This window comes from Pelophylax lessonae (assembly GCF_965119305.1).
Source record: "Pelophylax lessonae genome assembly, chromosome: 2".
Classification (NCBI taxonomy): Eukaryota; Metazoa; Chordata; class Amphibia; order Anura; family Ranidae; genus Pelophylax; species Pelophylax lessonae.
This window is the reverse complement of record NC_138769.1, coordinates 721,331,805-721,354,399: the sequence shown is the minus strand read 5'-3', so window position 1 is coordinate 721,354,399 and position 22,595 is coordinate 721,331,805. Positions and strand designations below refer to the sequence as shown.

The 22,595-nt window shown below is 44.7% G+C and overlaps 1 protein-coding gene across 1 annotated transcript in view; it reads right to left on the bottom strand.

Annotated features, from left to right (window-relative positions):
- Positions 1-22,595, bottom strand: part of C2CD3 (C2 domain containing 3 centriole elongation regulator) — a 220,837-nt gene that overhangs the window by 132,829 nt on the left and 65,413 nt on the right. The window contains exons 12-15 of the mRNA XM_082245743.1: positions 18,930-19,048; positions 15,820-15,951; positions 11,158-11,586; positions 8,571-8,722 (exon numbers count right to left, since the gene is read on the bottom strand). Of these exons, the coding sequence (XP_082101869.1) occupies positions 8,571-8,722; positions 11,158-11,586; positions 15,820-15,951; positions 18,930-19,048 (832 nt within the window). The remainder of the gene's footprint in view (positions 1-8,570; positions 8,723-11,157; positions 11,587-15,819; positions 15,952-18,929; positions 19,049-22,595) is intronic.

The following is a 22,595-nucleotide window of genomic DNA, read 5'->3' as shown; positions in this document are numbered from 1 at the left end:
AACAGTTAATAATGCAAGGCATGCTTTAATAATGGCGCCTCCTGTTGCCAGTGTAGGTTTTCTGTTAAGTGCCTTGAAAAAACCTGGGGGGGGGGGTACCTTCAAACTTTGATTAGCTCCTTTGGCCAGAACCTGCCTCTGTATCTCCTGCCTTACTAATGGTCCATCATTGTAATCGGTGCCCATGGTAGCCAACAATAAGGAGTAGGAGGAGACCAGGGGCCATTTTTAGAGCTCTGTAGGATTTGAGGTTTTGCGTAGGTAATGCGACATCTTTACAATGGCATTAAAGAAAGCAATAAAAACCTGTCAGAGGTTCTACCCTTTCCCTAGTCCATAAAAAAAACATATTGGTGAAGGGCTGGGACTTTAAATAGAAGCTTCCCCATGAGGTTTGACTGTCTGTGGAGTGCCCCCCATATGGCAAGACATAAGGATTTACTGAGCTGAACAAGTTAAATGCTTCCAGTAGACAACACTGCCATCCTATTAACTTCCACGTATACACCTGGGAGGGCCCCTTCTGTGTGCTTTAAATAAAGATAAAATACAGCCTGGAACTGCATCTCCCTCCCCTGTATATAATGTCTAGAAGTCAGCAATAGACACAGACTATTCACAAATGGCACTGCTCCATATGGACTCCACACAGCGATTGGCCCATATCCAAGATGGTTTAAATGTCGAGTAGGATGTCTTATTATTAGAATTTAATTTTTTTTTTTTGGACCTTCTACTTTAAAAATAAATAAATAAATACATTTTTTGGACAATTTCATCATTAAAAAGTTTGTGGACCTGCCCCCACTTTATGAATGTTGTGAGATTGTGTATATACAGTGTATATATATATATATATATATATATATATATATATACACACACACACACACACACACACACACACACACAGTGCCTTGCGAAAGTATTCGCCCCCCTTGAACTTTGCGACCTTTTGCCACATTTCAGGGTTCAAACATAAAGATATAAAACTGTAATTTTTTGTGAAGAATCAACAACAAGTGGGACACAATCATGAAGTGGAACGAAATTTATTGGATATTTCAAACTTTGTTAACATATTAAAAAACTGAAAAATTGGGAGTGCAAAATTATTCAGCCCCTTTACTTTCAGTGCAGCAAACTCTCTCCAGAAGTTCAGTGAGGATCTCTGAATGATCCAATGTTGACCTAAATGACTAATGATGATAAATAGAATCCACCTGTGTGTAATCAAGTCTCCGTATAAATGCACCTGCACTGTGATAGTCTCAGAGGTCCGTTTGAAGGGCAGAGAGCATCATGAAGAACAAGGAACACACCAGGCAGGTCCGAGATACTGTTGCGGAGAAGTTTAAAGCCGGATTTGGATACAAAAAGATTTCCCAAGCTTTAAACATCCCAAGGAGCATTGTGCAAGCGATAATATTGAAATGGAAGGAGGATCAGACAACTGCAAATCTACGAAGACCTGGCCGTCCCTCTAAACTTTCAGCTCATACAAGGAGAAGACTGATCAGAGATGCAGCCAAGAGGCCCGTGATCACTCTGGATGAACTGCAGAGATCTACAGCTGAGGTGGGAGACTCTGTCCATAGGACAACAATCAGTCGTATACTGCACAAATCTGGCCTTTATGGAAGAGTGGCAAGAAGAAAGCCATTTCTTAAAGATATCCATAAAAAGTGTCGTTTAAAGTTTGCCACAAGCCACCTGGGAGACACACCAAACATGTGGAAGAAGGTGCTCTGGTCAGATGAAACCAAAATCAAACTTTTTGGCAACAATGCAAAACGTTATGTTTGGCATAAAAGCAACACAGCTCATCACCCTGAACACACCATCCCCACTGTCAAACATGGTGGTGGCAGCATCATGGTTTGGGCCTGCTTTTCTTCAGCAGGGACAGGGAAGATGGTTAAAATTGATGGGAAGATGGATGGAGCCAAATACAGGACCATTCTGGAAGAAAACCTGATGGAGTCTGCAACAAGGCAATGATCCAAAACATAAAGCAAAATCTACAATGGAATGGTTCACAAATAAACATATCCAGGTGTTAGAATGGCCAAGTCAAAGTCCAGACCTGAATCCAATTGAGAATCTGTGGAAAGAACTGAAAACTGCTGTTCACAAACGCTCTCCATCCAACCTCACTGAGCTCGAGCTGTTTTGCAAGGAGGAATGGGCAAAAATTTCATTCTCTCGATGTGCAAAACTGATAGAGACATACCCCAAGCGACTTAAAGCTGTAATCGCAGCAAAAGGTGGCGCTACAAAGTATTAACTTAAGGGGGCTGAATAATTTTGCACGCCCAATTTTTCAGTTTTTTTATTTGTTAAAGTTTGAAATATCCAATAAATTTCATTCCACTTAATGATTGTGTCCCACTTGTTGATTCTTCACAAAAAAAATGGATTTTTGTAAAATCTTACCGTAAAATCCTTTTCTCTAGCGCTCATTGACAGACGTAGTCCTCGGTGATACACCACCTTCGGGTTATGTTGCCTCCACAGGAGCAGGACTAGACAGGAAATTAAAAAGCTCTGGCCACACCCTAGGGGCAGTCCCAGAGGGTATATCCTCTCTCTCTCTGCCTCAGCAAATCAGTTATGTGAAAAAGCAGTCTTTAGAGATTTTAACCCAACCCAACTCAAAAACAGAGGGGCGGGGACTACGTCTGTCAATGAGCTAAGAGAAAAGGATTTTACGGTAAGATTTTACAAAAATCCATTTTTCTCTAGCGCTCATTGACAGACGTAGTCCTCGGTGATACACCACCTTCGGGACGTCCCAGAGCAGTATCACAAATGAGGGGTGGGAAAATGGAAATCAAATCCCAATCTAGAAGGCCCAACCGGTGCCAACTAGAAGTTTACAATGCTCATCCTTAATGATGAGACTCAACAAAAAAGAGAAAAATTTTTTTTTTTTTTTTTTTTTTCAAACAGAAAAAAACCCTCGAGGTAGACCACCGGTCTCCTCAAATTGCGGCCTGCAAAACCTTGCGGCCAAATGAGGCATCCGCCGATGCCGTCACATCAATTTTATAGAATTTTGTAAAGGTATGTACCGACGACCAGGTGGCCGCCTTACATACCTGGACCACTGACGCCTGATGGCGAAAGGCCCAGGAAGTACTGAGCGCTCGAGTGGAGTGCGCCCTAACAGGGAACGGAGGACTCTGACCCTTAATAGAATAAGCCTGTACCACCGTTTGTCTAATCCATGGCAATGGTCGCGGCAGATGCAGGCAAACCCTTTCTGGGGCCATCCGTGATCACAAAAAGTGAATCCGTCTTACGGAATGATTCCGTAGCTTTCAGGTATACCCTGATTGCCCGAACCACATCTAAGGAATGCAACGCATGTTCCCGATGATGCTTGGGCTGAGGACACAAGGAAGGTAGTACAATATCTTCATTCAGATGAAAATCTGAAGCCACCTTAGGAAGAAAAGATGGCTTAGGATGAAGTACTACCTTATCCCTATGAATCACTAGGTATGGGGACTGGCATGATAATGCAGCCAGTTCTGACACCCTGCGAGCAGAAGTAATAGCCACCAAGAAGGCCACCTTCTGGGATAAAGTAAGCAAGGGAATCTCCCTGATGTTTTCAAAGGGAGGTTTCTGTAGAACCGACAAAACCAAATTAAGATCCCAGGGCGGTAAGGGCGCGCGGACTGGAGGAGCCAGGTGCCGCACCCCCTGGATGAAATTCCGCACCAAGGACTTGGTAGCTAAAGGTTTCTGAAAGAAGATTGCTAATGCTGAAAACTTGACCCTTGATGGTGCTCAAGGCTAGCTTCTGCTCAACCCCTTGTTGCAAAAAGGCCAATATTCGAGTCACCGAATAGGTACGTGGAGGAAATCCTAAAGATTCGCACCACGCAATATAAGTCTTCCATGTGTGATAATAGACCTTGCTGGAAGTCGCTTTCCTTGCTTTAATAAGGGTAGGAATGACTGAAGTAGACAAACCTCTGTCCTTCAGTACTTGGGTCTCAATGGCCAGGCCATTAAACCCAGCGACTGTAAAGCATGATGGTAAATTGGTCCTTGAGACCACAGACACTCCCTGAGACGAAGTTCCCACGGAACGTCTGCGACTAGCATGTCCAAGTCGGCCAGGCCGGCTTGAGGAGGCCAGCCTAGAATTTCTAGGACCACTGGCGCTGATAGAATCTGAACCAGGCGTCCCTAGAGGTATCTGGCCCCGACCATCCGAGAAAGTCTGGTCGTTTTCTGTTCCCACACATTTATCAGATACCTGATTGTTATCAGGAAGGGTGATCTTTTCTGGTTGAACCTCAGGGACCGAAGTCACCCGACTAGAGGCTACTTGGCCTATCTGGTCAACCAGATCCGATTCCTGTGAGGTATAGGGACTAATCTTAGGAAAAGGTAAAGAAAAAGATCTATTCAGGGAACGGTAACTACCGCTTCCAGTAGTATTTAAATGTTGGAAGGGAAGAATCGCACCGGTAGTAGTGGTTGAAGCTCGATCTAATGTCCTGAATACCGGTGAAAACGTCCCCCCACCCTGAAACCGGGTGGGGGCGCACCTTCAGGCTGTGTACTCCTTTGCTTCGGGTTTGGCTGGGTTGGTCCTCTGCTTGTCCGACCAGCCCTTCTTGAACCCTCCTGGAGGAGTCTTGCCTTTCCCGCTAGTACCAGCCGGGCGCCCTTTATGGGCGGTAAAGAAAGGTCCTCGCTTGTTGCGAGGTCCCTTAGCTTTAGCAGCCTGTGGCAAAAAAGTGCTCTTGCCCCCCAGTGGCATCCTTAATGATTTCATCTAGGTTGGCCCCAAATAGACGATTCCCCTGAAAAGGGAGATTTGTCAAGGTCTTTTTGGAACCTAGGTCAGCTGACCAGCATTTTAACCACAGCACACGTCTGAGGATCACCGCTGACATAGATGCATGCCCTAATAAGGGAGTAGTGTCCAAGGCTGCGTCACAGATAAACTGTAGCCCTTGTATAATCTGTTCCATCAAATCAGATGTCTCCTGGGGAATATCTTTTCCCCTAAGGTCTTGGCGTACCATTTTCGCCCATTCCGTAAGTGTCTGGGAAACTAGACCAATAACAAAAACTGGTCTAAATGCTGACCCTATCAGAGAGAAGATGGTGCGGGACTCTGCTTCCATCTTTCGATCCACCGGATCCTTAAAGGACGAAGTGTCCTCCACTGGGATAACCGTGGCTTTATTCAGCCTGGAAATAGGCGGATCCACGACTGGTGGTACCGTCCATTTCTTAATGATGGATTCCTCAAACGGATAGCGTCTAGCAATACGCTTGGAAATAGTAAAGGTACGTTTAGAATGCTCCCATTCTCCTTTAATCTGATTACCGAAACATTTGGGTACAGGAAAAACCTTCACCGTTTTGATGGGCTTATTAGTACCAAAAGGAATCTCTGTTTCAGTTGCCTCTGCCGGTAAAGCCTCAAGTTTTAAGGTTTCCTGCACTGCCACAACTAGTGCGTCCACCAATGCTTCTTCCTGAATTATAGCAGGAGAAGAAGCGTCCTCCTCACTGTCTGAGGGGGCTTTACCTGGGATAACAGCCTTTGCAGAGGAACCTGCAACTGCCGTGACCACCTCTGAATCTGAGTCAGAGGTGTCAGATAGTATAGGGGTAGGCGGGGGTCGCTTCCTTGACCCCCATCCCTGACAGGCCGCCTCCACCCGAGCCACCATAGACTCCAAAATTGCTGTAAATGACTCTACACTCTGTGCACCGGCGGGTCCCGTGGCCCCCTCGAGGGAAACAGGCGGGGGAATTTGTGTGGCAGGGTCCATGATAATTCCAGTCACTTCCTGGATAATATAATTCAAAAATAAAAAACTTTTTTTTTTTTTTTCAGACCCCCAGCGCCACAAAAAGCCCCTTAGTGTTACCTGCTAGGGATCCCTATCGATCGGGAGAGAGAGAGAGAGATAGACCCCCAGGCTCACCACTTGATGCTCAGAGTTTAACTGCAACAGGTTACAGCGCTGTCTTGACAAACAGGAAGTCTTTTGGCTGGCTGCCCAGGAAGAAAGGAGGCGGCTCCGCCCCTCTGCACGCCTTCCGGCGCCTCCCCTAGCTCCACGAGGTGTTTGGATCACCTCAAACATGGCCGCCCCCATGCTGGAGACACGAGGCTACGCCAAAATGGCGGCTCGTGCGATCCAGCAAAAAAAATGGCGGCGGCCTGTACTGAATAGCGGTGTGCTGCAGGGCACACAACACCTTCTCTGCATGGGGATTTGGCGTGGTTGGCGGTACCGGCCCTGGCGGACCGCATGGCCATTCGGGAGGCCTGCTAATAGCTGGAGATCTGATTAGGAAGGCAGTCTACATGTCCGTGGCTTCTGACTGGTAGGTAGCTTATTCTTATCACCGTAAGATTCCCAGAATGCCACAGATTATAATCTTTTTAACATGTATACAATTAGATTGTTAGCTCCCAAACCAAGCCTCCTGGCTTTTTGCACATAAAATCACACTCAAAGTAGGAGGATCTGTGTCATTTATAGGATAGAGAGGGACTCTATCTTACCATACAGAGAGGGGCCCGCGTTCACCACAAGACCCGTCAGGGGAAAAGGGGGAACATACTACTCACCATACCGGAACCAGGCGGGCACCAACTCCTGACAGTACCCCTCTCCACCGGGGCGGGAGGGCTGTCGACCGATATGGACGCCGTGACTCATGGTCTTTGGCGTTTCAGCGAGACGTTTAACTCGCGGGGTCAGTCCTTTAATGGGACTTTGTCGCGGCCGACCAAGCGCGGAGCTATGGCCTGCACGCGCTTGTAGGCTGAACTGGGGTGACCACCGGATCTCAACATCCAGCCCGTCGCCCAGTTCAGCTTTCTTGCTTGAAGATCTCACAGAAACACTGGAGAAAAAAAGCTGTCTAAAAAATCCTTTAAGAAAAAAATCTTGCCAGGACCTAAGATCCCAGCAAGGTATCTAGGTCCTTACTCCTAACTAGACAGAAAATAACTGATTTGCTGAGGCAGAGAGAGAGAGGATATACCCTCTGGGACTGCCCCTAGGGTGTGGCCAGAGCTTTTTAATTTCCTGTCTAGTCCTGCTCCTGTGGAGGCAACATAACCCGAAGGTGGTGTATCACCGAGGACTACGTCTGTCAATGAGCGCTAGAGAAATTAGTTTTATATCTTTTTGTTTGAAGCCTGAAATGTGGCAAAAGGTTGAAAAGTTCAAGGGGGCCGAATACTTTCGCAAGGCACTGTAACTTCTTTACAGGATGTCTCCAACTTACAAGTTGATCTCAATGCACTGTTTGATTGGGCAACTATGTGGCAAACGAGATTTAATGTTGATCAATGTAAAGTTATGCACTTTGGGGCTAAGAATATGCATGCATCATACATACTAGGTGGAGTAGAACTGGGGGAATCCATAGCAGAGAAGGATCCGGGTGTTCTGGTAGATCCTAAGCTTAATAATAGCATGCAATGCCAAGCTGCTGTTTCCAAAGCAAGCAAAGTCCTTTCTTATATTAAAAGAGGCATGGACTCCAGAGAGAGAGATATAATTTTGCCCCTGTACAAATCATTAGTAAGACCTCATCTGGAATATGCAGTTCAGTTTTGGGCACCAGTTTGTAAAAAGGATATCGGGGAACTGAAGAAAGTGCAGAGAAGGGCAACCAAACTGATAAGAGTCATGGAGGAGCTCAGCTATGAGGAAAGATTAGAGGAACTGAATTTATTCTCTCTTGAGAAGAGGAGATTAAGGAGGGATATGATTACCATGTATAAATACATAAGGGGTCCATATAGTGAACTTGGTGTTGAGTTGTTCACTTTAAGGTCAACACAGAGGACAAGGGGGCACTCTTTACGTCTAGAGGAAAACAGATTTAGTCTCCAAATATGGAAAGGTTTCTTCACCGTAAGAGCTGTGAAAATCTGGACTCCCTCCAGAGGTGGTTCTGGCTAGCTCACTACATTGCTTTAAAAAAGGTCTGGATTATATCCTAAGTGTACTTAATATACAGTAAGTGGGTACATTTTTTTTTTTTTTTTAGGCAAAGTTGATCCAGGGAATATCCGATTGCCTCTCGGGGGATCAGGAAGGAATTTTTTTCCCCTGCTGTAGCAAATTGGATCATACTTTGCAGGGTTTTTCGCCTTCCTCTGGATCAACTGTGGGTATAGGATTGTATAATTGGGTTTTCAATACGGTTTTTTTTTTTAACCAGATGGACTTATGTCTTTTTTCAACCTGACTAACTATGTAACAATATATGGCTTTCTCAATCAAACAAGGGCTAAATGTGGGTATGTATTGAAACTGTAGTATTGCTTCATATGGGTTTATAAGAGTGTTTTAATATCAGGTTTAATGAATTATAACACAGGGGTAGCACTGAAGATTTTCTGAATTCACATCACAGGGTATATTGTACCTACACCACAGCAGCAGCCATAATTTAATGTAATTTAGTTTATGTTTTGATTTAAATAGGAGCCATGGCGCTGGTGCTTTAACATAATAGCATCCATACATGCACTCCATGCAACCACAGCACTCTGGTTTTACCTAAAGGACATATAGAACTGGTGTAGAGGCAGCTTGACAAGGCCCATAAGCTGGTCAGATCCCGGGCTGGACACTTTGCTCCACACTTCAATGATCATGACATTGTTCTTCATTCTTTCCAGCAGTCGGCTTGTTAGATTTACAGGAGCCACCTGTAGAGTACACAAGTGGGAATAGCTCAGCCTGGGGGAGCACCAGTAATAATAAAATAGTAATAACTTTACACAGAGCTCAGACATCTCACATATAACAATATGTCTTCTATCCAGAAAAATTTTCTACATCAGGATCAAGATTCCACAAAAATTCTGTTCTTTTGTAACCTGGACTAAAAACTACAAAACCGTCACAAATGAAGACATTTCATAAATAATTGTTTAGGTTAATTTTCTTCTTGTTGGGAAAAATGTGGTTTAAACAGACACCAGGCATGCCTGAGGGCATCACAAAGTTAGGATCTTGTTCTTGGCCACCTGCCAGGCATAATCAGTCTGTAGTGGGAACATTGATTAGGGTAATAGCATTTATCTTTACTGGCCTCATGCAACATCTTCCCAGTTTCATATGGCCTTCTATAGAATATCCCAAGCCAACAACGTATCCTGTCCACGCTCTCTGACCCTCATTTACTCTATTACAGGGGTCTCCAAACTTTCCAAGCAAAGAGCCAGGTTTCTGTCCTTCAGGCTTTAGGGGGGCCGGACTGTGACCAGTGGGAGTAGAGAATGCTCCACCATCAGTTCCCCATCATCGGTATTAATGGGATGAATAGTGCCCCATTGTTAACATCAATGAGGACAGTACCCCACAATGTCAGTGGGAGGAATGGTGCCCCGTCTTTGGTGTCAGTTGGTGGACAAGTCCCCCAAGAAACAGATAGAGGCAAGCAAAGGGCCACATCTGGCCCCCGGGCCGCAGTGTGGAGATCACTGCTCTATTAGGTCTGCAGTTTCGGACAGTCCTTTCAAGCATTACATATATTGACTTAGATTGCATTTATGGATTTAGATGGACCTGACTAATGCCTCGTACACACGCAACGATTATCGGCCGACCGATCGGCCGACTTTTGTCCAGTGTTGTTGTGTTGGTTAGAATGTGCCTAGACTGCACACAAATTTTCTCGGCCAACAAAAATCTACTTCAGAAGTGATTGTCATGTGCTGGTTTACTTTCTTTGTGTTTTTTCTTCTCTGAGCATGCCCAGTCTTGCTCATCAGATTTTTGTCTGCCGAAATCTGTACTGACTGACGGAAAATCAGCCGTTGTGTTGACGGCCAACAAAAATTTTATAGCCTGCACACCAGATTTTTTTCGGCCGAAAAGTCGGACTCGGTTGTGGGAAGCATCATACTAACAAGCCGAAAAACGGCCGATCGGACGTTGGCCGAAAATTCGCGGCCAACTATCGACGCGTGTGTACGGGGCATAACAAATTAATTGAAGCCAAACTCCAGCCAACATTTTATAAGCAGTTACGCTAGGTTCACACATATGCAGCTCTCTGAGAGTCGTGTTTTGCGTGGACACAGCAGCCCATTCATTTGAATGGCCTGCCTTGCCTCCTGAGACGCAGGGAAAAGGTCCCTGCAGCATTTTAGAACTCACAGCCAACATGGAAACTGCAAGTGCAGTGCGGGTTGCATTTTCCAGGTCATGAGGCATGCCATTAGGATCAATGGCACCCGCAAGCACCCAGCACGTTTGTCTGTGCAGGTGGTTGCGGCTGCAGGAACATGTGCGGACCCACAGCGGGAACCACCCGCACAGATATGAATCTAGCCTTACTGGAACAGTTTTGTTCCTTTTGGCATAAATAAAAGCAGACCATTGTAAGCACCCGTCAGTGTTAAATGGTTTGTCTCAACCCTCTAACTGCCATTTTAGCAGGGACAACTCGCTTTGTAAAGAAGTTGAAAAATAACAGACTTAGGACTTGTTGAGCTGTGTTTTTATCGCTCATCAACCTCTCTCCCTGTTGCTGCTGAGGGGTGTACACATGCAACAGCAGGAATTTTCCCCCTTGTTGTGTGAATGATGACCGCCCCACAACCGCGTATGAGGTAGCCCAGTAATTAGGGGGTTAAAACAGGTGGTGAGGAGGTCATACAACACCTCCTCACCGCTTGTCCATTGCTGTCTGATGCATGATCCCAAAGCGGATCGCACTTCAGACAACAAAACAGGGGGGGGGGGTGGGGGTGAACCAATAAAGGCAAAATAGAAAATGCTCCATTGACTAATAAGAGTATGCCCCCTAAAAACGTAAAGTTTCAGTCCACTAAAAACTCTTAGCAAAATTTTGGCAGATGTCGGAGAGTCACTCAGGAACTCGATCTTTTAAATCTTTGCATACCTACTGTGCCCATTATTAAGGGTTCCCACCATCCCCACGCTTACTGGTTTGTCATTGCCATGGGGTTCCTGGGTCTGTACACCTGGTATGAGGGGGTTTCCAGCATCGCTGCCAGATTTGAATGTATCTTCAATTAAGGAGAAAAAGTTGGCGCACACAAAGGTGGACAAGAATGCCCAGGACTCTTTGCAGGATGATTCATAGTGCTAGGCACCACCTAAGGCATCTTACCTGACAGAAGTTGTACACAGGCTGGCTGCTGCCCCACACAACACTGGAGCGTGTGGCCTCCTGACTGGAGAAGAGTTTACATTTGATGTAGGAGTTACACGTGGCAGAGTCTGCACCCAAGATTAGTCCTGTCCCTTCTGGCACCATGAGAACCACATGCAGTAATAAACCATTCTCCTCAGCTGCCTCCTGGGACAATGCTGGCTGGGATTTCTCTCTTATAGTGTGGTGGGAAGCCGATGTATTAGGTGGATTGACGGAGGAGACAGACTCTGGCTCCGGAGAGGACTCCTTGTCTGATTGGTGTTCAGGTGCTGCAATTCTGACGCTGTGTCTAAGGGAAGAGTTAGAGGCCTCATGTGTCACCTCTGACGGCTTCTCAGGGACAATGGAAAATTCTCGGCTATCTCCAGCAATGTCCACAGAGACCTGTCGGCAAGAGATAAAATGAATACTTAAATAACAATTATTAGCACACTGCAACAGGCTACAAATAAACGTGTGATCCCTGGTGTTGCTTTCTGTGCCGCTCAGTCTCATCGATAAAACCCCATGATTAAGCTCCAGAGGCAGAGGGAAATGCGTTGGGGACGTGACCTGGGTTGAGTCCAGGCTGAGATCGCCACTCTTATCACCATCGTAGGACTACATGGATGTGCAGTATTAGGGATCACCTCTTTTGTCTCCCTACAAATAAACTTGGCAAATTTTTCAACACCAAACCTAAATCTGATCTCTGGGCTCTCCCTCTCCCGGTCCCCACCAGAGAATCAGCCTGAGGTACCAATGGGACAAAGGAAATTGGACAGGAGGAGAGATCTGAGCCACGTCCGGAAAAATAGTAGAGAATGAGAGGCCAGAGGTCTTTCAAGTACAATACACAAGATCTATATTAGTCCCTTGAGAGTACTCAAGGCCTGAGATGATGGTCCAGACCGGACTGCAGGAATAACAGAATAGATCCCATGATTTCTTGGATGAAAGTTCCAAAAGCAAAATAGGTCTTCCAGGTGTAATGGTAGACTTTGCAAGTAGTCAACTTCCTAGACCTTAATAGGGTAGAAACTACAAAAATAGCAAACACCCCGATCTTTCAGGACCAAGGAGTTACTAGCCATACCCTTAAAGCCAGCGAACAAGAAGCAAAACTGAATGCTGGCAGGAGATGACCGGAGGTCCAGAAGCGCCCGCGCAACATCAACCAGGAGGCTGAGTGTGTCTGAGTACCATGTCCCCCTGGGCCAATTTAGTGTGATGACAGTTAATGGAATGCCCTCCGTCTTGATTCAGCTAAGTAGGGGAGGGAGACTTTGAAGGGACCAAAAGCATAGATCAGGTTGAACTAATCCCATGGAGTCACCAGAGCATAACGAAGGCCTGAGGGTTTCTGGACCTGATGACAAACCTGTCTAGTTTGTTGCTGAACCTTGATACAAACATATCTACATCTGGCGCACCCCATCTGTGACAAAGGACTTGAAACCCCTCCAGATGGAGGGCCCATTTAGTCGGATCCAAAGGCTGACAACTGAGAAGGCTCACCTGCCAATTTTCCATGTCTGGGTTGTCAACAGGGCCAGAAGATGCAGTTCTGCCCAAAAGAAGATCAAGTTCGCTTCTTTTAGATTGGCGCAACTCCTGCTGCCTCCTTGCTCATTTACATCGGCCACAACCGAGGCATTGTCTGACTGGATTCTTGTTAGGTGCCCTCGCAAAACCCCCTTCTGCGAGGGCACCTGACAAGAGTTCGACATTGAAACGACAACCAAATCATTCCAAGGTTCAGAATGTTAATGGGAAAGGGAGCTTCCCCCCACGACACCGTTCCCTGCACGCAGAGGGTGTCCAGGAAAGCTCCCCAGCTTGACAGGCTGGCAACCATCATGAGAACCATCAAAGATGGAGGAAGAAGAAAGGGCTTCCAAAACTCCAGCACCAAGCTGTAAATCCACCATGCCTAGGGAATCTGGACCTGGGGAGTCAAAAGCTTGGAGGAGTCCAATGACTGAGTCAGGGCCCCTGCAGGCACCAATCTAGGTTTCCCTATTGCCCTCTTAAAGCAGTGATTTCTAGCAGTCTAGTGTAATATGTCCGCAGTCTCTGACCGTCTCTTGTATCACGCCCGCAGTCTCTTACCATCTCTTGCATCATGCCTATAGTCTCTGACTATCTCTTGTTTAATACTCGCAGTCTCCGTGACCATTTCATGTGTCATACCTGCAGTCTATGGCCATTTCTAGTATCACGTCATCTCTTGCATCATGTCTGCAGTTTTTAACCATTTCCTGTATAGTGATATTAGTCTGTCCTGTTGTATGTCTGCTGTCTGACATTGAATATTCACAGGATATTATGTGCAGCCCTTTGGTGATGTCAAGGGTCACACTTGAGGCCCCTCCATATCAAGAAAGTCAACCACCACTGGTCTGGAGTGAAACTGGGCATACGGTACAACTTCGAAGGAAGCAACCATGAGACCCAATACCCTCATGCAAGCACAAAATCAACCTATGCCTTTCTGCCCCTCCAGATTCTCCTACCCCTACTTCCACTGAAGGTAGTTGCATATAACCCAGTCATAATGATTTAAGGACACCTACCTGTGTTCCGTTCTATAAAACCAGGAAAAAAAAACTATTTAACAGATGTTTTACTCACTTAAAGCTGTAGTCCCGTCCCAAGTCTTCTCTCCTCTTCTGTTTACAGGAGGTGTGATACTTCTTTGGGTATCTAATTCAGTACCTACATCACATGAACACTTCCTATTGGCTGGCTAGCAGCAGGGTCCTCTCAGAATCCTTAAGAGGAGTGATGTCAGTGCAAAGGGACCAGCTGGCACGGGCACATCTGCAGTGCTTGATCAGTGGTTCCCCTCCCCCTCCCCACCTGGAAATGGCACCAGCTAGGGACATGGACAATAAAGTTAGGCAGGTATATCATGCTCTACAGAGTAAGGAAAAAAAACACCCTGTAGGATGGGTTAGAGCGGGGCGGGAAAGATTGGGGTTATAGTCATCCAAAGATGGGCTTTAACATTGCTGAAGAAGGAAAAGAGCCCCCCTACATAAATGTCTATTACTTTAATTGATGAATTCTGATACTTGTATAGTACCTACCACATTCTGCACTGGTTTTTTTGTAAGGGTACAATCCTAGTTCTGTATTTATAATGTAAGCTATATTCCCTAGTGAAAATTGATATGAAAAAAAAAAAAAAAAAAAAAAAAGATAATACAGATAGTATTATTGGGCAAGGTTGGACCTTGGTAATAAAGTCTATGGGTTAAATTCAGCCATACACAGATCTAAATTCGGCTGGTTCATTAGGGACGGTCTGAATTTCGATCCATGAATGAGCAGGCTGATTGCACCCAAACCTTGGGTACAACCAGACTGTAGGATTTTTGGCATGCGATTACTGCCTGCAGCTATAGCCGCTAGCAGTAATCATTGTGTTCTGCCAGCCAGGAAGGCTCCCGCATGCCACTGCCAGCAAAACACAACAGCACTGCGGAAGGAATTTACCCAGTGTTGATGGAGGAATCAAGCTATTTACTTTCCTTCCATCTATGGGCTATGCTTCCATTGAATCATGTATGGGCTGCCTTACAAGTCAATGCCCGAACCCTCTTAATGCGTAATTTCCACCTCCACAGTTGAACATACTTACCTTCCCCTTATGCGCTATTCAGCCTTCTGCAGTAAAGAAAGAAAGCTGTATGTAATGTCAAAGTAACTTCAGCAGACTCTCCCCACCGCATATAATGGAGATAAAGACGTGTTTGAAGCCCAGCCTGAGTGACAACCATGGCTGCCTCCATAGATACAGTGCAGTAAATAAGTGTTGTCCCCTTAGGACAGGAGGTGTTTCTCTCAGGGCTACCATTGTGAAAATAAAGGAAAAAAAAAAGTGAAACAATAAACGAATGCAGCCACCACATCACTGGACTGCAATATATTACACCTCTGATTTTGGGTTTAGATACTCTTTACACAAATGAGTGGGGCATTGACTTGCATGCCTGCTAAGAAGGAATGCCATTTCACCAACGAGCTCCCCCCACGATTCTGCAGTGGAGGGGCCTGGTGGACGCGGCTATACCTCTGTACCGGGATACTTACTTTCATAGGGGTTGCCCCAAAAAACATGACAGGGTGTGGGCGCGTTGGTTGGTGGATTCCTCCGCTACATTGTTAAGTTGAATGTTGCTGTGCCTTTGATCCCCGGTCTCGCTGCACTACCCTTTATTGTCCAACTATACTTGATTGGGTTACCTTGGTTGCTAGTTGTATCCCCCAAGCCATACTTTCCACTTGGATGTTTTGGGCTGTGCTGATTTTTCCTTTTACCTGCCATAGCCCCTGCGTGGGCAGCACAATGCCGATTGTTTGTTTTTTATGATCCGTATTGCCGACTCTTCGCACCTAGTTTTGTTTTAGTTTTGTCCTGTTTTCTTGTTCTTGCTTTATATTTCAATAAACAGATTTTCAAAAAAAAAAAAAAAAAAAGAAGGAATGCCATTTACCCAAAATTCCTTTCTTCTTTCAGAAACGGTAATTTGCACAACTCCACAGGAGTGCAGCCCAACATCTAACATTTATTCATTTTTATACAGAAAAAAAATTTAATTTCATCATTGGTATAATAAAGTCGAAAAATACCTTAAGAGGTCCCATCTCTTCCATCTCCTGTCCTCCCTCAGGACTATGAACTGGAAGTGAGCGGGACACAGAAAGGTCCTCAGATCGGAGAACATCACGAAGACAGAATGCAGCAGAACCAAGCACAGAAGGCTGAAAACAAGAATTCCTCAACGGTTAGAGGGAAATGTACAGGGTTTGGTACATGTTATCATTACTCACACAGGAAAAAATGTAATCCAGTAAAAGCAATATAATAAACATGAATATGTCATATATACAGTGCCTTGCGAAAGTATTCAGCCCCCTTGAACTTTGCGACCTTTTGCCACATTTCAGGCTTCAAACATAAAGATAAAAAAACTGTCATTTTTTGTGAAGAATCAACAACAAGTGGGACACAATCATGAAGTGGAACAAAATTGATTGGATATTTCAAACTTTAACAAATAAAAAACTGAAAAATTGAGCGTGCAAAATTATTCAGCCCCCTTAAGTTAATACTTTGTAGCGCCACCTTTTGCTGCGATTGCAGCTGTAAGTCGCTTGGGGTATGTCTCTATCAGTTTTGCACATCGAGAGACTGAAATTTTTGCCCATTCCTCCTTTCAAAACAGCTCGAGCTCAGTGAGGTTGGATGGAGAGCGTTTGTGAACAGCAGTTTTCAGTTCTTTCCACAGATTCTCGATTGGATTCAGGTCTGGACTTTGACTTGGCCATTCTAACACCTGGATATGTTTATTTGTGAACCATTCCATTGTAGATTTTGCTTTATGTTTTGGATCATTGTCTTGTTGGAAGACAAATCTCCGTCCCAGTCTCAGGTCTTTTGCAGACTCCATCAGGTTTTCTTCCAGAATGGTCCTGTATTTGGCTCCATCCATCTTCCCATCAATTTTAACCATCTTCCCTGTCCCTTCTGAAGAAAAGCAGGCCCAAACCATGATGCTGCCACCACCATGTTTGACAGTGGGGATGGTGTGTTCAGGGTGATGAGCTGTGTTGCTTTTACGCCAAACATAACGTTTTGCATTGTTGCCAAAAAGTTTGACTTTGGTTTCATCTGACCAGAGCATCTTCTTCCACATGTTTGGTGTCTCCCTGGTGGCTTGTGGCAAACTTTAAACAACACTTTTTATGGATATCTTTAAGAAATGGCTTTCTTCTTGCCACTCTTCCATAAAGGCCAGATTTGTGCAGTATACGACTGATTGTTGTCCTATGGACAGAGTCTCCCACCTCAGCTGTAGATCTCTGCAGTTCATCCAGAGTGATCATGGGCCTCTTGGCTGCATCTCTGATCAGTCTTCTCCTTGTATGTGCTGAAAGTTTAGAGGGACGGCCAGGTCTTCGTAGATTTGCAGTGGTCTGATACTCCTTCCATTTCAATATTATCGCTTGCACAGTGCTCCTTGGGATGTTTAAAGCGTGGGAAATCTTTTTGTATCTAAATCCGGCTTTAAACTTCTCCACAACAGTATCTCGGACCTGCCTGGTGTGTTCCTTGTTCTTCATGATGCTCTCTGCGCTTTAAACGGACCTCTGAGACTATCACAGTGCAGGTGCATTTATACAGAGACTTGATTACACACAGGTGGATTCTATTTATCATCATTAGTCATTTAGGTCAACATTGGATCATTCAGAGATCCTCACTGAACTTCTGGAGAGAGTTTGCTGCACTGAGAGTAAAGGGGCTGAATAATTTTGCACACCCAATTTTTCAGTTTTTTATTTGTTAACCAAGTTTGAAATATCCAATAAATTTTGTTCGACTTCATGATTGTGTCCCACTTGTTATTGATTCTTCACAAAAATTACAGTTTTATATCTTTATGTTTGAAGCCTGAAATGTGGCAAAAGATCGCAAAGTTCAAGGGGGCCGAATACTTTCGCAAGGCACTGTGTGTTTGTATATGTGTATATATATATATAACTGCTGTTCACAAACGCTCTCCATCCAACCTCACTGAGCTCGAGCTGTTTTGCAAGGAGGAATGGGCAAAAATTTCAGTCTCTCGATGTGCAAAACTGATAGAGACATACCCCAAGCGACTTACAGCTGCAATCGCAGCAAAAGGTGGCGCTACAAAGTATTAACTTAAGGGGGCTGAATAATTTTGCACGCTCAATTTTTCAGTTTTTTATTTGTTAAAGTTTGAAATATCCAATAAATTTCATTCCACTTCATGATTGTGTCCCACTTGTTGTTGATTCTTCACAAAAAATGACAGTTTTATATCTTTAGGTTTGAAGCCTGAAATGTGGCAAAAAGGCGCAAAGTTCAAGGGGGCCGAATACTTTCGCAAGGCGTTGTATATCACTTGCAGCTAGCATATGGCAAATTCAAAGAAAAAGCAGCAACTAGATTTATTATGTTAATAGACTTGAACAGCAGGAGAGATCAGATTACCCAAGCTAAACAAAATGGCAACTGCGCCAGTGTTCTGGGAAAACTTTTATCTGGTTTGTGTTGTGCAAAGTCCTTCCATATGCACCTTACTCTAATAGCTAGTTATAAGTCAGGGCCTGTTCACATTGCAGAGGCTAAGTGTGCGGCAGCTGTTCATTTCAGCTGCAGTGAGCCAAGCGACAGGGGAGCGATGTAATGCACAGTTTAACGAAATATGCAGTTTTTGTTTTTCTTTTCGACTCCACTTTATTTGAAGTTAACAAAAGGGACACTTTATTCATATCATTGTACAGCGGCCTGGTGCGTTTTTTTGTTTATAGCGCAAAAAATAAAAAAAGCAGAGGTGATCAAATACCACCAAAAGAAAGCTCTATTTGTGGGGAAAAAAAAGGAGATACTTTTTTTGGGGTACAGCTTCGCACGACCGTGCAACTGTCAGTGAAAGTAACGCAATGCCGTATCGCAAAAAAATGGCCTGGTCATTAAGGGGGTAAAACCCTCCGGTCCAGAAGTGGTTAATATTTTACATTTATTTAAATTGAACACATAGCAATGATTGCCCAAATAGTTTCCACAACTTCTGATTCTTTTCTTGGTAGTTTTTTTAAATCGCAGATTACAATGGAAAGGTAATTCACAGTACCTACTGGTAGAGCAGTGATTTTATAGATTTAATTGTTTGGCCAAGGTGGAGCTTTCCTTTAAGGTGAACTGGTACCTTTTGCTGGGTTCCTTTCCTCAGGAAGACTTTAAAGGTTAGGTCGGTGCTCCACCAATGTTTGATCATATGACCGCTGAACAAGATGGGGAACACAAATCGCTGCTGAAACTTCACGACTGCAAAAAGGAAAAAAAAAAAAAAAATGTTACATTTACTGTCTATTCAGATCTGCATACAATGCCTGAAAACAAAAAAAAAAAAAAAAAAGGGCACGTGGAGCAGCACAACATTTAGCAAATAAGGAAACCGATATATGCAAAACGTCACTTCTATGATAGAGTAAATTAGGAATATTAGATATTCTCATATATATATATATATAATAATAATAATAATAATAATAATATGTAGGGTTACTGTCTTTCCTATTTTTTTTAGATAATTATAGAAAAGAACGGTGCTTAATGCAAAAAATATAAATGTGTTAATGCTTATTGAGGGACATAGGAAGTCTCAAACCAGCAGGTTATACTGCTGTCTACAGGAGAATTGGCCCAAAAAAAAAAAAAAAAAACAGGACATAACCCCTCCTGCTACCAGCAGGCCTCTGTTTTCTAGCAGAGCAGTACCAAGAGCGTGATCATAAACACAGAAGGGTAGGACCTGGGACCTGTAATCCTCACTGGACTACAAGAAAATGATTTTAAGGTGAATACAAAAATCCTAATGTCTGTCTTTCTCATACATAAAGGAGGTAGGGGAAGTCTTAAACCCTTGGGAAGTCCAAAAGCAATCCAATTGAACAGCAGGCAACACAGCAAACAGCTACTATGCTAACACAGACCCCAATATAATTAACAGGCACTGCAGCTCAAAGGGACAGAAGAACAATGTTCTTGTTAGGGTGGAAAACAGAGACTACCGTGGGAAGAAAGGAAGTCCTCAATACCATTCCATCCTTGTGCAGGACCAAAAAATGGTTCTTTTCAATATAACAAACCTATAACCGGCCTTTGCAGCAAAGAGCACATGGAAAGGCGACCCATAGGTGAGTGTCTGAGCTGGCAGCTTTATATTACAAAAAACAACAAAAATTCCCAGCTCACTTACCAGACAACCTGCAACAAACCGAATTGTCCAGTCTAACACTTTACGTTAAAAGCAGGGGTTTAGTTTGCACATGTTTGCAAATAGATGCATAAGCTGCAGCGGCCACGTCACGGCACCCCAGAGTACTGCAGTCCTAACTCTAGAATTTTGAGAAGCCGTGGTTTTAATGTGAACTGTTAGACAAGGTCAACTTGGTTTGTTGCAGGCTGGCTGGTGAGCTAGGAATTGTAGTTGTTCTTTGACAAGCGTCGCCCTTCCATATGCTTCTTGCTGTAAAAGGACAGTTATAGGTTGGGGTGGTTGCCATTTGTTTGTACTGTTGATAATTGGTGAGCGGATGCACTGGAAACCTTCGTCGTCATTGTGCTTATACTGGGTGTCCAGTGCATTCCTGTACTTTTAGGGACGGGCAAGCTCCCTTCAGGTATACCTGTCCTTAATCTATTCATCATTATAAATGTGCTTCAACTCAGGAGACTCAAAATTTTAGAGTGAGGACTGCAGTACACTGAGGTGCTGTGACGCAGCTGCTGCATGTATTTGCAAATGTGTGAAAACAAAACCTCTTGGTTTTAATGTGAACTGTTAGAGAGGGTCAATTCAGTTTGTTGCAGGCTGGCTGGTAAGCGAGCTGTGAATTTTTTTTTTTGTTCTTTGCAATTTAAAGCTGCCAGCTCACACACTCACCTAGCCAAGCTGGTGGTCACACGTAAAACAATCCAGTGGGTCAGAGCAGAAAGGAACATCTCTGGTGGGTTTAAACAAGGGTTTCTGAAGTGCCCAAATAACGAGAGTGGGAAATAACTATGGAATGTACAAGGAAGAGCACATGGAAGACTCCCCAAGAAAAGGTCCTAATGAAAAAGTGGGAAGCCAATGGTCTCGGAAACAGAACAGAAAAGGCAGAGACCTGGGCCTTGATAGCACCAAGAGACAAAATGTTGGTCCATACCCAACTGCAAAAAAGAGATCTGCCATACAGAGAAAGTCTTGGGCTGAGAGCCCTTGGATTAACAGGAATCAAAGTACACCAGTCATGTCCAGCAGTAGACTTTGTGAGAAATAAACTTCCTAGCCTTGAGCATTGATGGAATCACACAAATGCCCCTTAGGACTTGGGCTTCAAAAGCAAAGTTGTTAAAGACAGTGATTGAGAAGCACAGTGGTAAATTGGACCAGAGGATCCAGAAGGTTTGGGAAAGCCCATGGCACATCTGTAAAAAGTCATAGACAACCATCAGCCCCAAGACCCTCATGCATAAGCAAAGGGTTTGACGATTTCTGGATTAAAGAAAAAAGACAATTTCTGGATTAAAGAACAAAGACGATTTCTGAATTAAAGAACAAAGACGATTTCTGGATTAAAGAACAAAGACGGCGGCGGAGCGGGACACGCTGGAAACTTGAATCCACTTACTTTAATGTAAGTTGCTACTGTTGTTATTGAAATAAATGCTTTTATTACACTCAAGAGGCGCTTTCCCTTCCTTTACACATCTAGATAACCAAGGACGGCAATCCCCTTCAAACGCATTAAAGCTAATACAGGGGCCAAAACTTTGGTGAAGACTCTGGGAGCCGAAGTGTGGCCAAAGGGCAACGCCACCAACTGAAAATGCTCCCCAGCTACTATGAAGCGGAGATGGCCCTGGTGACCCTTGAAAATAGGGATGTGGAGATATGCATCCTGCGAGTCGATGGAGACTAGAAAGTCCCCTGGACTCAATGACGCCACCACGGATCTGAACTTCTGCACCCACACCTAGCGGTGTAGGGACGTCAGATCCAGAATAGGACGCACTTTCCCCTCTTTTCTGGGGACAGTGAATAGGTTGGAGTAAAAACCCCGAAAACCTGTCCTGCACAGGTACTTGTATAAGGACTCCCTGGGCGAGCATGACTTGCACCGCCCCCCGGAGACCTTCGAGGCGGTCTGACAACAACCTGAGGCTTAAAAGAAAGAACCTGTCTGCAGGGAAGGATCGAAAACTCTATCTTGCATCCCGAGCGAATCAGCTCGTGAACCCACCTATCCTGAATCTAGTACAACCGAGGTTCTTAGAACCACTCAGACGTCCCCTCACCCCTGGTACGGGTGAGGGTGTCCCTTCATGAAGAGGTGGATTGTGACGCCGAACCAAGTGAACTGGTCTCGGGCTTAGAAAGGACCCCTGGTTTGGTTTAAAAAAGGGACCTCGCTTGGCGCGGGACGAATTCCCCCTAGCCACCTGGGGCAAAGGCGTGCTCTTACCCCCAGCGAGCCCTGTGATCAGTTCACCCAGAGAGTCCCCAAAAAGACGACTCCCCGCATAAGGGATGTCAGTCACTTAGTCGACAGCCATGCGACTAAGGGGGCCTTGTCTCCACCCACCTATCTGCCGGGTCCTTAAACACCAGGGAATCCCCCTCGGGCATTAAAGTGACTTTATTTAACCTGAAAACAGTGTGGTCCGCCTTAGGAGCCACAGTCCAGCGAAAATCCACCGGATCCGCAAAAGGATAACTGTACTGAAAACTCTTGGGCACCACAAACATACAGTGGGTACGGAAAGTATTCAGACCCCCTTAAATTTTTCACTCTTTGTTATATTGCAGCCATTTGCTAAAATCATT